General features: G+C 44.0%; 1 protein-coding gene across 4 annotated transcripts in view; it reads right to left on the reverse strand.

Annotated features, from left to right (window-relative positions):
* TIPRL (TOR signaling pathway regulator) overlaps positions 1-14,869 on the reverse strand; it is a 443,844-nt gene that overhangs the window by 81,072 nt on the left and 347,903 nt on the right. For all 4 annotated transcript variants that reach the window (XM_044072347.1, XM_044072348.1, XM_044072349.1 and 1 more), the window contains exon 7: positions 502-564. In XM_044072347.1, coding sequence (XP_043928282.1) covers positions 502-564 — 63 coding nt within the window. The remainder of the gene's footprint in view (positions 1-501; positions 565-14,869) is intronic.

Consider the following 14,869-nt stretch of genomic DNA (forward strand, 5'->3'; position numbering starts at 1 on the left):
TCTCTCTGACATTAGTGAATCCCAATGCTGAGAAGTTGCTGTTGCTTGTGATAGCTACTGACAATGTCATCTAGCTTCTGGCTTCAGGCAAAAAAAACATTTCCCTGCAGTGGCCCTGACTCATGGGCAGATGACTGCAGGCACACTTAGAAGCTTTACAAAGCATTCTGATCAACATCCTTAATTATGCAGTGAAGACTCAGTGTGCAAAAAGATCATTCAGAGCAGATAAACCTTGAAATTATTCTGTAACTAGTGAAATGTAGGTTTAAGGTATAGCGTGGAACATCACACAAAAGAGATTCTGAGAAAATTAATGTTAAATGTGTTTATATCTGCAATACAATACAAAATACAGGAAAAGCAAACTAATGCAAATATTATAATGTATTCTGTCCATTTATATGAAAACAAGAGTGATGTATCAAAGTACTGCTGTTTATACATCAGCCGTGAAATGAATATCATCTACTCTCTGCAAACATTTATTATGTTCCTTACCTTAAGGTCAGATATTTTGCTTCCTCGTGAGCTATACTCCCGTAGCAAATAATCTGTATTTGCCTGAAGGGAAAAAATAAGACAACTGCAGTATTAATGCCAATTAATTTGTAACTGAAATCTATTTTAAATATTGCCAAGCGCTTGACTAGGTACACAAAATTAAGACATATACTACTGGTAGATAGCATTCACAAGCTTCAAATCACTGTCTGTTCTTATGGGAGTATGTTTAATTATATATTTTTTTCCTTCCATCAGAATATTCTTTTTTAATCAGTGCCTACCTAAACTCTGAATACTGGTATAATGTAGCTATTGTGAAAAAAAACAAGTAAGTACTAACCACACTGACTGATCTTCGAGAAGATACCCAAGAAAAGGGGAAGAAGCTGATCTTTTAATTTAAGTTTTACCATAAACTGTTTTAGCTGCAAAACTGAGCCAGAAAATATGGGCAATTTTGGATGGCCCCTCCCATAAAAAAGAAAATTAATGCAGTGTGTCATCAATATTCTATATATCTATATCTACATGTGTACGTGCATATATATATTTTCCGGCGTTTATTGTGATTCAAAAGCTTGTTTTTTTCACATATTGTACTTATTTGACTGCCTGCACTTTTAAAAAGTGTTTTTTGTTCAAATAATTTAACTGTTGTAGGCTACACACTAAAGTGCGATAGCCTTTTCTGATTGTTTGTAGTCGTTTAAAGCTGTTTTAATTGTATTTTTTTACTGTTTTTACCTAATCCTTTCAAAAAAAAAAAAAAACAAAAACAAAAACAAAAAAATTCCTTGTTTCTCGCCTTTCTAAGCTAGTATAGTCCAGTTTTCAGGCTAGTGCTGAATTCAGGGCTGTGATACTAGTTTCTGAGTTTCCCATACCTTACTTGTATAGAAGGAAGTTTCTCTGTTCACCTGTGAGAGTGGGGAGCTTTGAGCAACCTATCAGTTCCTGGAGGAGTGGTTCCAGCCCAGAAGTTAGTAGTTTATTGACCATTTTGGGCTAATTTCTATCTTTTTCATTTCCCTAGTATAAAAACCTCATTTGCATGGTTTTGCGCACCAGGTGGTGCTGGTAAGCTACGGTTAAATTATTCCAGGCTCCACTAAGTCTCCTCTTCAGATTTTCCCTTGAAACTAGTCTAACTCTCAACTTAAGCACTCAAAAAGCATCCTACAGCTCAGCACTTCCTCAGACCTAATAGAAAGCACTAATATATCCTGACACTGACTGCTCAGCAGGGCAAGGATCTTTATTCACCCCTCATGAACCAAGCGACTAAGCAGCTCACCCTATTATTCAGGCATGACCAATGCGCAATTTCAGGTGTACTCTCCAGTCCAGCTGGTGAATCTGGGTATCCTGAGGCAATGTTACAACTGCCTCATGTACACAGACAACCTCCTACCACAAAACACTAACATATGTGAGAGATGCAATTATACAGCCAAACTGGAAGCTAAGCTGTCTCCACCCAAGACTGGAACAGACAGTCAATAGGAGAAGGTTAACACTAGCACCACACCTCCAGCCGCACACAGACCTACTAAAACAGCACTGGAAAAAATACACAAAAGCATACTTGGAGGCTCTAAATAAAAACCTGCAAAAGCATCAGAGACCTCTAAAGCAGACACCCATCTAAAGCAGACACCCAAACAACCTGCACCTCCCGTCACAAACCAGACAACACATAAAACACAGTGTGCCACACAATCACAGCCCTTAAGGCGAAATAACATACCTAACACACTAGTAATAGGTGAGTCTATAGTCAGGTACGCTGACGTCCCACTCACTAGGCTGGACAAGCTGAAGGTTACTGTTAGCTGCCTGTCAGGAGCCAGAATCCGCCACATAACACAAGCACTCAGGTCACTCTAGAACAAGTACAAATATGACTCTGTCATTGTTCATGTTGGTGTGAATGACCTGAGACGTTCCTCCCTGGACTACATGAAAAGAGACATGGAAGAGCTCTCTGATCATGTAGCCCAGGCAGATAAGACCCTGACCCTGAGTAGCACCCTGCCCGCACCAAGAATGATACCTCAGTATAAATGATCAATTTCAACAACTGGCTAAGCTTCTGGTGTCATTTAAAGGGGATCCAGTGTCTGTCAGCCTGGGACGACATGCTCGACAAGCCGCGTTGCTTCACAAGAGACGGTTTGCACCTGTCACCCCTAGGCTTTCAAATACTGGCCAAGGCTCTTGCTGCCCCCATAGTGCCTTTTTTAGGCAAGGCTCAAAAGTCAAACCCACCTCCGTAAACAGCACAGTTAAAAAAACTGAGGGTTATGTTACTCAATGCCAGGAGTTTAAATCTTAAAATGAATGCGCTCAAAGCACTGCTGAGTATGGAGAACATCGACATCTGTGCAGTAACTGAAACCTGGTTCAAGGCTCCAGAGAGCACCCTAGCACTACTGGGCTACAACACATACCACACGTTTCGGCCACAGAACACTGACTGAAACACAAAAGGAGGGGGGGTGTATCCATATTCATCAAGGATACCTACACCTCCAGATTAGTGGCGCAGCATGATACCTCGGAGATCATCCATGTGCAACTAACATTGGGCAAATCTGCAATGCAAATTGTGGCCTGCTACAGATTACCCTCCATGACCTAGGATCACCATTCCACCTTTCTGGAGACACCAGAAAACATGAAGGTCCTACCGAATACCCTGATATTGGGTGATTTCAATTACCCTACCATTCACTGCGAAAACTACTCGAGTACAAACTCCCAGGCCCAGCGCTTCCTGGAATTCATCAACTCAAATGCCCTTGATCAGCTGGTAAACTCCCCTACCAGAAGTGAAAACATATTGGACCTGGTCATCACCAACATGGGCGACACGTGTTCCACACTGGAGGTCAACCCGTCACTGCTTAGATCAGACCATAAACTAATCACTCTGGATGTCCACAACACACCACCAACCCCAACTACGGAAACCACAGTAAAAACTTTTCTAAAGCAAACTTCACCTTACTTAAGACAGAGGTGGTAAGTTTCACAGCCCCCACGCTAAAGGATAACACTGCCCAAGATGCAGAAACCTTTACAAATGCACTCTATGAGCACCTACAAGGATGCATGGATCGTGCCATCCCTAGCAAAACCAAGACTCACTCCTCTAAGAGAAGGAAACCAGTTTGGTAGACCCCTGCCATAAACAGGCTATACAATAGAAGGAGGAAAGTAGTTCAGAAAACAAGCAAATCCCAAGAAGGAAAGACATCCCTGATCAGTATCAGTAAGAAACTAAGGTCCCCCATGAAATCACCCAAGGCTAACTTCGAAAGAAAAATAGCCAAGGATTCAAAAGATAACCACAAAGCCTTCTTTAGCTATGTTAAGAATCTAAGTGGCAATTCGCAGATATGCACTGAACTAGTGCAAAATAGCACAAAATATACTGAGCCTACTGATATTGCCAACATCCTGGCAGATAGATTCAGTGCAAACTTCACCCCTCTCTCACCTCCAAAAGAGGCCACAACAATACCGGAAAAGTATAGTGTCCCAAAAATCACAGACGCACAGGTGAAAACATCCTTTTCAAAAGCCAAAAACACAGCGTCAATGGGACCAGATGGTGTCCCAGGCTGCGTCTTGCACGAACTACAAAATGAACTAACCCCCCTACCTAAACACGCTGTTCAACCTCAGCCTCTCGACAGGCTACGTGCCCATAGAATGGTGCACAGCAACGGTTATTCCTCTCCAAAAAGGAAGAGCCACAACTGACCCTGGTAACTATCGCCCCATAAGCCTGACTAGCCTGGTCTGCAAGGCTATGGAGCGCATCATCATGGAACTCATTAACAAAGACATTGGGAACCTCCAAACACTTGATCCGACCCAGTGCAGTTTTGTTAAGGGCAGATCATGCCTACTAAACCTGGTTGACTTCTTCGAGACAGTCACCAAGGCCATAAACGAGGGAAAGGTGGTTCACGCAGCCTACCGTGACCTCGCCAAGGCTTTCGACAACATTCCCCACTCGGGTATTACAGAAAAACTCACCAGCCTGAACATAAACCCCTACAACTCGAGATGGGTTGCCAACTGGCTTACAGACAGAATTCATACGGTAAGAATAGCGAGCTCCAGGTCCGACTCTAAACCAGTCACAAGTGGTGTCCTGCAAGACTCGGTCCTGGGACCCCTACTGTTCGGCATATACTTCTCAGAAGTACAGGCAAACACAGGAGGACTATGGCTAACCAAGTTCGCCGACGACTGCAAACTGTGAGCCATAATTGATTCTCCGGCTGACACGGACATCCTCCAAAAGGGCCTTACTGAGATGGACACCTGGTGTCAAAGTCATGGCCTCAAGCTAAATGCCAAAAAGTGCATAGTCATCCCGTTTGGGAAAAAAGAAACACCCATGAATTACCACAAAAGTGGCAGCCCCCTTAATACAGAAGAGGTAATAAGAGATCTGGGGACCCAGGTAGATAGTAATCTCTCCTTTTACAATCATATTGCCAAAGTAGTTAGGAAATCCTTCTATGTGGCCCATCTAATTACTAAAGGATTTGCATCTAGAAATAAAGAGGTTATAGTGCCCCTCTACTCGTCACTCATTAGACCCATCATAGAGTACAATGCCCTATTTGGGATGTACCTCACAAGACACTTCCAACAGCTGGAAAGACCACAAAAGTACCTCACAAAGAGGATTACTGGCCTCAAACATATGTCCTATGCAGCCCGACTGAAAAAACTCCAGCTGTACTCAGTGGCATACCGCTTACTCAGAGGTGATCTCAGCCTGACTTACAAAGCCACGTCCAACTCGGAACTGATGGACATTCTCCACCTAAAGAAATCCAAGTCACTGCGAGCCACATGCTCTAGTGAGATAAACCTCGCCGCAACAATAAATAGAACATGCTGGAGGGATAGATTCCTGTCAGAGAGACTCCCCATGCTTTGGAACAAAATTCCAAACTAAATTAGGCAGAGACCCTCACTAACACTCTTCAAGAGAAACCTTGACAAGTGGATGGGTAACAGAAAATTCACCCCTGGGATCACTTCATTGGCTCTGCTTGACAGAGGATCAGTTAATTAATTAATGGGGCGACGAAAGCCGACACATTCTGGCTAGGCTTATAAATGCTCTCGGGCAGATAGCCTAGTACCTACCTATGAATATATATATGTGTGTGTGTGTGTGTGTGTGTGTGTGTGTGTGTGTGTGTGTGTGTGTGTATATAGCTATCGGTGTGTGTGTAGATATATTGATAATATAGATAGATATATGTACTATATTACATGTGTGTGTGTGTATACATATATATATATATATATATATATATATATATATATATATATATACAGATAGATAGATATAGATATACAGATATATAAAGATGTGTAGCAACTTACAGAAAGAAAACTGTAGGAATTCCTGGAGGAATTGTTTCACTGGTCTATAGCTAGCCGGATCAGATCTAGTGGAAGACTGACTGAAACAGCTAACAGATGAACGCTGACTGATGTATAAGCTCTCTTACCCCAAACAGCTCTGTCATAATAGGAGGTATTACTAGCTATGTCAGGAGAAGTAGGGCAGTGGCTGTGTAACATAAAATGCATTTGTAAAGTTGCTTGTGTTGAAATGTATCAGGGTGCCAAGCTGGAAAGAAAAGAAATATACACGTATTATTTTAACTGAATTAAATGTTCTTGTTTTGACAGAGGATACCAGAAGAGAAGAGGTTAATCTCACACTTCAAAAATAGTAATAAAATGAAACTACTAGGCCTAGGGCATAAAGATGTTATCTCACAGTTTTGAATGAAGACAGACAGAATGTCTGTAAGACGTATGGCTTATTAGCTCCTGTAGGAAGAAGGGAAGTGTTTTATGACTTCCAGCACCTGCACCGGATCTCAGCAATGCTCTTGTGTGTTGACAGCTAAAATCCTGGCAGCTTCTAGCGTTGGTGATATCATGTGAACCAGGAGTCATATGACGAGATGTATGTGATGTCACTCTGTACAGAAATAATGTTTTAATATTAGAGGAGACTGATGTCTCAGGAGCAGTCTGTTCTTGGAACTCATCCACTTCATCTTGCCTTTCACTAGTGACTAGGGACTAGTACTCTTTAGATTAGTCAGGAAAACAAAGTGAGAATGGTCAAGTATTGTTTTTCTGTAACTATGTAAATCTTTCCAGCTGTCATTTTTAAATATTTCCTGTGATGGAAACTCTGGTGTGTACTGTAAATAGATAAATTTATTACGTTCATGTATAATTGGGTACCCTTGCAAGAGCCTTAGGTAGCTGGCTTTGCAATGCCTGGTTCATAAGTTCATAGGTAGGTACTAGGCTATTGGCCCTAGGACCTATATAAGCCTAGCCAAAAAGGTACCCTGGCTTTCGCCACCCAAGAAAATTATTTTCCTGTGCCCCTGTCAAGCAGAGCCACAGAAGTGATCCCCGGGGTGAATTTCCTATTTCCCATCCAATCATCAAGATTTTTCTTGAAGAGTGCTAATGAGGAGCTCTGTTTGACATAGATAGGTAGTCTGTTCGAGAGTATGGGAAGTCTCTGGGACAGGCATCTATCCTTCCAGCATGTTCTGTTTATTGTGGTGACAAGGTTTAGGTCCCTAAAGCGTGTAGCTCAGAGGGACTGGAATTTGTTTAAGTGGAGCATGTCCACCAGCTTTGGGTTTGACATAGCCTTGTATGTTAGGTAGAGATCACCTCTGAGTAGGCGATATGCGACTGAGTAAAGCTGGAGTTTTTTGAGACGGTCAGCGTAGGGCATCTGTTTGAGGCCAGTAATCCTCTTTGTGAGGTATTTCTGTGGCCTCTCCAGTTGTTGTAGATGTCTTGTGAGGTACATACCAAAAGGGGCGCTGTACTCTATAATGGGTATAATGAGTGACGAGTAGAGGGGCACAATGACCTCTTTTTCTGGATGAGAAACCTTTTGTGATGAGGTGTGCCATGTAGAAGGATTTCCTGACCACTGTGGAGATGTGATTATCAAAGGAGAGACTACTGTCCACCTGTGTCCCAAGGTTCTCTTATCACACTTTCGATGTTAAGTAGACTGCCACCTATGTGGTAGTTCATGGGTACAGAGTTTTTACCAAAGGGGATGACAATGCACTTTTTGGCACTGAGCATCAGGCCATGGCTTTGACACCAGGCATCTGTCTCAGTGAGGCCCTTTTGTAGGATGTCCACATCGTTAGGAGTTTTGATTATGGCTCCCAGTTTGCAGTCATCTGCAAACTTCGTTAGCTAAAAACCTTCTGTGTTTGGTATCTACTTCTCTGAAGTACAGGCTAACAGAAGAGGACCCGGGACTGAACCCTGTGGTACTCCACTTGTCACTGGCCTGAGGTCTGATTTGGAGTCTGCTACTTTCAAAGCATGGGTTCTGTCCATGAGCCAGATGGCAACCCATCTTGTGACATAGGGATTTATACCTAGTTTAGTGAGTTTATCTATAATTCCAGAGTGGGGGATGGTGTCGAAAGCCTTGGCGAGATCTAGATAGGCTGTGTGAACCACCTTACCCTCATCTATGGCTTTGGTGACTGTTCAAAAGAAGTCTATCAGGTTTAGGAGACATGATCTGCCTTTTACAAACCTGAACTGGATGGAGTTCAGAGTTTGGAGATTACCAATGTCTTTGTATACGAGTTCCATGATGATACGTTCCATGGCCTTGCAGACCAGGCTCGTCAGGCTAATGGGGCGGTAGTTCCCAGGGTCCTTCGTGGCTCCCCCTTTGTGGAGTGGGATAACCATTGCGGTGTGCCATTCAGTGGGTACAAAGCCTGAGGTAAGGCTATGACTGAAAATGGTACTTATGTGGGGTGCCAGTTCGTTCTGCAGTTCGTGTAGAACGCTGCCTGGAATATTGTCAGGTCCCATGGATGCTGTGTTCCTGGCTTTGTAGAGTGTGTTTTTTACCTGTGCAGCCATGATTACAGGAACTTTGCATTCTTCCGGTATGAGAGGGGGGTAAAGTTAGCACTGAAATTATCTGCCAGGATGCTGGCAAAATCAGTTGGTGCTGTACATTTAGTGCCATTGTGCTGTAACTCAGAAGAGATCTGAGTGTTGCCATTGAGATTCTTGACATAGCTATAGAATGCTTTGTGGTTTTCTTTAGAGTCAGCGGCAATTTTGTTTTCGTAATTAGCTTTGGAGGATTTTATGAGGGATCTCAGCTTCTTACTGAGGTTGACCAGGGAGCTCCTCCAGTCATGGGATTTTACTCTTTTTTTTTGCAACAGTTTCTTTCTTCTGTTGTAGAGTTTGTTTATGGCAGAGGACCACCAGATTGGCTTCCTTTTTTTGGAGGATAGCATCTTGGTTCTGTTAGGGATAGCGCGATCCATGCACTTGTGTAAATGCTTATAAAGTGCATTTGAGTAGGATTCAGCAGTGGTACCTCTATTGTCCATCTGCATGGGTGTCATGAAGTTTGCTACTTCTGTCTTGAGAAGTGTGAAGTTGGCTTTGGAGAAGTTTTTTACGGTGGTTTACCTAATGCGGGGTGGGGGTGGGATGTGGATATCTAGGGTGATTAGCTTGTGGTCGGATATAACCAAAGAGGAACTGACCTCTGGTGTGGAACACCAGTCATCCATGTTGGTAATGACCAGGTCTAGGATATTGCAGCCCCTGGAGGGGGTGTGAAAAAGTTGATCCAAGGCGTTGGAATTTATGAATTCCAGAAAACATTGAGCAAGAGAGTTGGTACATGAGTAGTTTTCCCAGTTAATGGTGAGGTAGTTGAGAGCGCCCATTATTAGGATGCTGGGTTGTACCCTAATATTTTCCAGTGTATCAAGAAATGAGGAGTGGGAATCCTGGGGCATGGTGGTGGTGAGGGGGTCTATAGCAAGCTACAATTTGGATTGCGGTCTTTCCCAGAGTTAGTTGCACTTGGATAATCTCGGAAGCATTATGCTGTGCAACTAGCCTGAAGGAGTGGATATCCTTAATGAATATGGACACGCATCCTCCTTTAGTGCTTCTGTCTTGGTTAGGTGGCCGAAAGGTGTGGTATGAATTATAGCCTGGTAATGCAGGGGTGCTCTCTGGAGCTTTGAACCAGGTCTCTGTCACTGCACAGATGTCGATGTTCTCCATTTTAAAGAGTGGCTTGAGTGAGTGCATTTTGAGGTTTAGACTTCTAGCATTGAGTAGCATTATCCTCAGATTTTGCTTGCTTGTACCTGTTACGGTGGTGAATTTGTCATTTGAACTTTGCCTAAAAAAGGCACTGTGGGGGTGGCAAGAGCCTTAGCCAGTATCCGGAATCCCAAGGGTGACGGATGCAGGCCATCTCTGGCAAAGCATCATGGTCTGTCGATCATGTCGTCCCAGGCAGACAAATACTGGATCCCCTTAGAATTATACCAGAAGCTTAGCCAATTGTTGAAGTCAATCATTTTGTCCTTGTACTGTGGAGGTTCTCCCGTTCAATTCTCAGCTAGTGTGCGGGGAGTGCCTTCTATGTGGAGTCTGCATGTCCTCCCCACAGGTCGAGTGGCGTTCCGAAAGACATGCATGAATGGGCGTGCCTTCGTTGAAGGTTGGGCGTTGAGCTGGCAACTCGGCACCGTGAAAATCTACTGCCAATCATTAGCGGACCGGAGTTCCGCTGTGGCGACCCCTAACCAGGAAAAGCCGAAAGACAACAACAACAACTGTGGTATCATTCTGGATGATGGCAAGATGCTACTCAGAGCTAGGGTCATACCTGCCTGGGCTACAAGATCGGAGAGCTCCTCCACGTCTCTTTTCATGTAGTCCAGGGAGGTACATCTCAGGTCATTCACACCAACATGAACAATAACAGAGTCATATTTGCACTTGTTGTGGAGTGACCTGAGTGTGTGCATTATGTGGCAGATTCTGGCACCAGACAGGCAGCGGACAGTAACTTTCACCTTGTTTAGCCTGGTGAGTGGAACATCAGTGTGCCTGACTATAAAGTCACCTATGACTAGAGTGTTGGGTACGTTGTTATGCCTTATGGGCTGTGGTTGAGTGGCACACTGAAATTGTGGGCTATGTGTCATTTTGGTTGTGTTGGGGGGTGGAGTTTGCTTGCGTTTCTGCTTTGGAGGTCCCTGTTGCTTGGGCAGGTTTTTATTGAGAGCCTCCGCGAATGTACGTGTGGGTTTTGTGTTTGTGTATGTGTGTTTTGGTGGTGTAGGTTTTGATGGACTATGTGATGAGTGTGGTGCAAGTGTTTACCTTCTCCTCTTGACTGTCTAGTCCAGTCTTGGGTGAAGAGAGCTTTGCTTCCAGTTTGGCTATATAAGTGCATCTCTCACAGGTTGTAGTGTTGGGTGGTAGGAGGAGAGGATTGCCTGTGTACATGAGGCAATTGCTGCATTGCCCCAAGATACCCAGATTCATCAGGTAGACAGGAGAAAACACCGGGAGCTTACCCTTAGACATGCCTGGATATGTGCTTATTTATTAAGTACTAAAAACTGCTTTCCTCTAGACAAGTGAGGAAAGTTGAGTGCTGTAGTAATTTGTAGCTTATTTAGTGCTTAAAACAAGTTCTTAAGTGCGGAGCTCAAAGAAACAGATTTGAGTACTGAAACTAAAACACTGGCTAGTTCTAAGAAACAAAATTAAGCTAGAATGCTTCTCTCCAACACAAAGTTTTCGGGGCTCAAAAGCTTACAAATAGTCCTGGATACAGCAAATCTGTATGTGGACTACAGTACTTACAGGAAAGGCAGGAAACAAACTTAGAATTTTTTTTTCTTCCCAAATGCTCTCTTTGTACACAGTAGGATTGCCTGAAATCAGAATATGACCTCACTGCACTCAGTTGAGTGAGGAAATGAGATGGGCCCAGAAGGAGTATTCAAATACAAATTTACAAAAGGGGGTGTGCAATTTCAAAGCCACCAAGATTAACACCAAAACAAGAACAGGGAGGGGGTGGGAACTAACTGTAGAGACAGACAGCCACAATTTTCAGTTCAATTAATATTCAGTAAGAAACAAAAATACATAACCTTATAGTCGGTGCAAAAGGGGGCATAGTTAGTAAACCTGTGCCAGACTTTCCCAGGTGTGTGTGTGTGTGTGTGTGTGTGTGTGTGTGTGTGTGTGTGTGTGTGTGTGTGTGTGTGTGTGTGTGTGTGTGTGTGTGTGTGTGTAAATCAAATCTCAAGTGTGTGCGTGTCAGCTACTTGGAGCAGGGACACGAAGCGCTGGTTTCACAGATAGAGTGGTGGAGGGACTTGGCTTGGGCACTTGGCTGAGGACTTAATTCTGTAGCTGTACCAATGGGGAGTCCCTACTGGGGACCTGGAGGGAGACACACAAAGAAACCCAGAAACCGGGCTGAGTGTGCTCCCTATGTGCTCTTAAGGGAAACTGTGCTTGATGCAGAGAGGTCTGCATCTGGAAATACTGAGTGCATCCATTTGTATTCCAAGTGAATGACCTTCTCCAGTGTCAGTGGTGAGGATTCAGGCTCCTTGATTACTGGCCCAGAGTGGGGATGTCACAAGCTCGTTGAGATATTTCAGGGACAGAGGAATGCCTACTATCCTTGGGTCCTGTCCTGTGTGTCCTGGCACCAGTGGGGAAAAAACTTATTCTAGATGTATATGCAGGATGTTCTGGTTTCTTGCCTTCTAGACTCTCTAATGAGGCTGAGCACATCTACAGATGACTGCTGCTTAAACAGCATCAAGATGGAATTAGCCAATGAACAACTGTGTCATTAAGTTGGGGAGTATTAAGGACCTTTCATATCGTGTCAGAAGGTTCACTGTTGCTGGCAGCACTTTTGGCATTTCCCATGGAAAATGACCAAGATCAGGAAGAACCAGTACTGCTTGGGCCAAAAAGGCATTACCAAGATTATCTTGGGCATCTTCTCTCTCCCGAGCTGTCCCCTTCCTCCTCTTGCTTTCTGGATCACCCTGGGGAGCAAAGGGATCAGAGGAAATGCATAAAGAAATAGTTCTGTCCAGTTTATAGAGAAGGCCTCTATTGCTCAACTCCTTTGCAAGAAACTCCTTAAGAACTGTTTTAGCTCTTTGTTGCCTTAAGTCAAACAGATCTGAGGACAATCCCACTGCACAACAGTTAAAGGAAGACCTCTCTGTCCATGATTTCCTGTGTGGGTGTGCCTTTGATCTGCTTAGCTTTGATGGCAAGTATGCTTTCTTGAGAGACGTTACTGCTGGATAACCAGTTCCCAGGTCATCACTGCTAATCTGCAGAAGTGATAGGACATTGTACCCCCCACTGCCTGTTGATGAACCATGTGACACCCCTGCTCTGGCCCAGTAATCAAGGAGCCTCAATCTTCACCACTGGCAACAGTGTGGAATGTACACACTGGGAGGATGACAAGTACACACACAGTAAAAGTGCAATTTCCCTTAAGAGCACATAGAGATCACAGTCTGTCTGGGGCTGGTTTCTCCCTTTTTCTCCAGATCCCCAATAAGACTTCTCACTGTCACAGCTGTAGGGTTAAGATCTCAGCCGAATGGCCAAACCAAGATCTCCACTACCCCCTCTGTCTAACCAGTGCTTTGTGTCCCTGCCCAATTAGCTCACACACACACACACACACACACTCCTGGGAAAGGCTGGCACAGGTTTACTAACTATGCCCTGTCTGTCCAGCCTATAAGATAGTTATTACGGCCACCAACCACTCTATCAGCTATCTGGCTGACGGTAGAATGCTGCTTAAGGCTAGGGACCTACCTGCCTGGGACACATTCAGTGAGCTCAATCGTGCCTCTTCATATAGTCCAGGGAGGTGCGCCTCAAGTCATTCATGCCAACATGGACTATGACAGAATCATAACAGTACCTGTTGTCGACAGACTTGAGTGCATGCGTGATATGGCGGATTCTGGCACCTGACAAACAACTAATCGTGACCTTCTCCTTATCCAGCCTGGTGAGGGGCACATCTGTGTATCCCACAATGGAGCCTCCTATGACTAACATTTTGGGTTTATGGTTAAGCCTTAATAGCTTTGAGAAACTGGTGTGTAAACTATGTGTGGTGTGGTAGGCTGTGGAGTTGACGTATGTGTTTACCTCGGAGGTCTCTTTTGTTTGGGTATATTTTTGTTGAGGACCTCTGCATATGTGGTGTGTGTTGTGTAGTTGTGAGTGGTGTTTGAGGTGTGGTGTTTGTGTTAACAACCTTCTCAGTGCCAGATATACTGGCTTGGGACGGAGATAGAATACACTCTAGGTTCTTAACGTAACTGCATCTCTCACAAATTGTGTTCCTAAGTGGTAGTAGAAGAGGGTTGTCCTTTTACATGAGGCAGTTGCTACACTGTCTCAGGATGCTCGTATCAACCAGACTGGCAGGAGAAACAGTAGGAAATTGTCCATCCATATTTGTCAGAATCTGAAGGAGAGAGGCCAGAGAGTGGAAAGGGGTAAAGGGTGGAAGTCCAAGATCAGTACTACTAGGTAATCACTCAAGTGCTACTAAGGGAAAATTGTAGCTGGAATACCTTGCAATGGGTTAAAAACAGTGCACGATGTGCAAACAAGCTCAAACGCAGGGTTTGAGTAAGAAAAAATGGAAGACTCTAGTAACACAGAAATCTAGCCAATCCTGCTAGCCCCTGCTCTCTTTACCAATCAGCTTGTGCAAGACAAGTTCCAGGCAGCCCTGCTACTCTCACTTGCAGAGAAGATGATGAATTGCAGTAAACAGCAATGAAATACAGTTGAACAGTAATGAAATGCAGTTAATTAGTAAACTGCTTTAAAATAGTGCAAATGTGATAAATTAGATAAAAGGCACACTTAAAAATGATGGGCAAGTGCAAATGCAACAAAGTAAGTGAAAACAAATGAAGAAGCACTTGGATTGGTCTTGGATCCTCAGGAATTTTGTAAAATGTCTCTGAGATGATGACCCTCAGCAGAGTTCAAACCAACTCAAATGCGGGGTTTAAATACCACAAAAAAATAGAAGATTCTTGTAACACAGAAATGTAGCAAATCCTGCTAGCCCCTGCTTTCTTTGCCAGTCAGCTTGTGCCAGACAACGTGCAGGCAGCCTTGCTACTCCCACCAGCAGAGAACTTAAGGGAGAGTACAAAAGCTCAAGAGAAGCCTGGGAGCAGAATGGTACGGAAGAGCCCTCCAGAAACCCATGCAGAACAGCCCTGGAAATAACAGACACCTTGTAATGCTTAGTGAAAGTATGAAACAGAGAATCAAGTAGCAGCCCCAAGCATGGAATTGGTATCCAGCCCCTTGAAAAAAGCAACAGAGGCAGTAACAGCCCGGGCAGAATGACCCTTTACTGAAGGGGAAA

The sequence above is a fragment of the Protopterus annectens genome, chromosome 5.part0, assembly GCF_019279795.1.
Source record: "Protopterus annectens isolate FY-2018-M chromosome 5.part0, PAN1.0, whole genome shotgun sequence".
In the NCBI taxonomy this organism is placed as follows: domain Eukaryota; kingdom Metazoa; phylum Chordata; order Ceratodontiformes; family Protopteridae; genus Protopterus; species Protopterus annectens.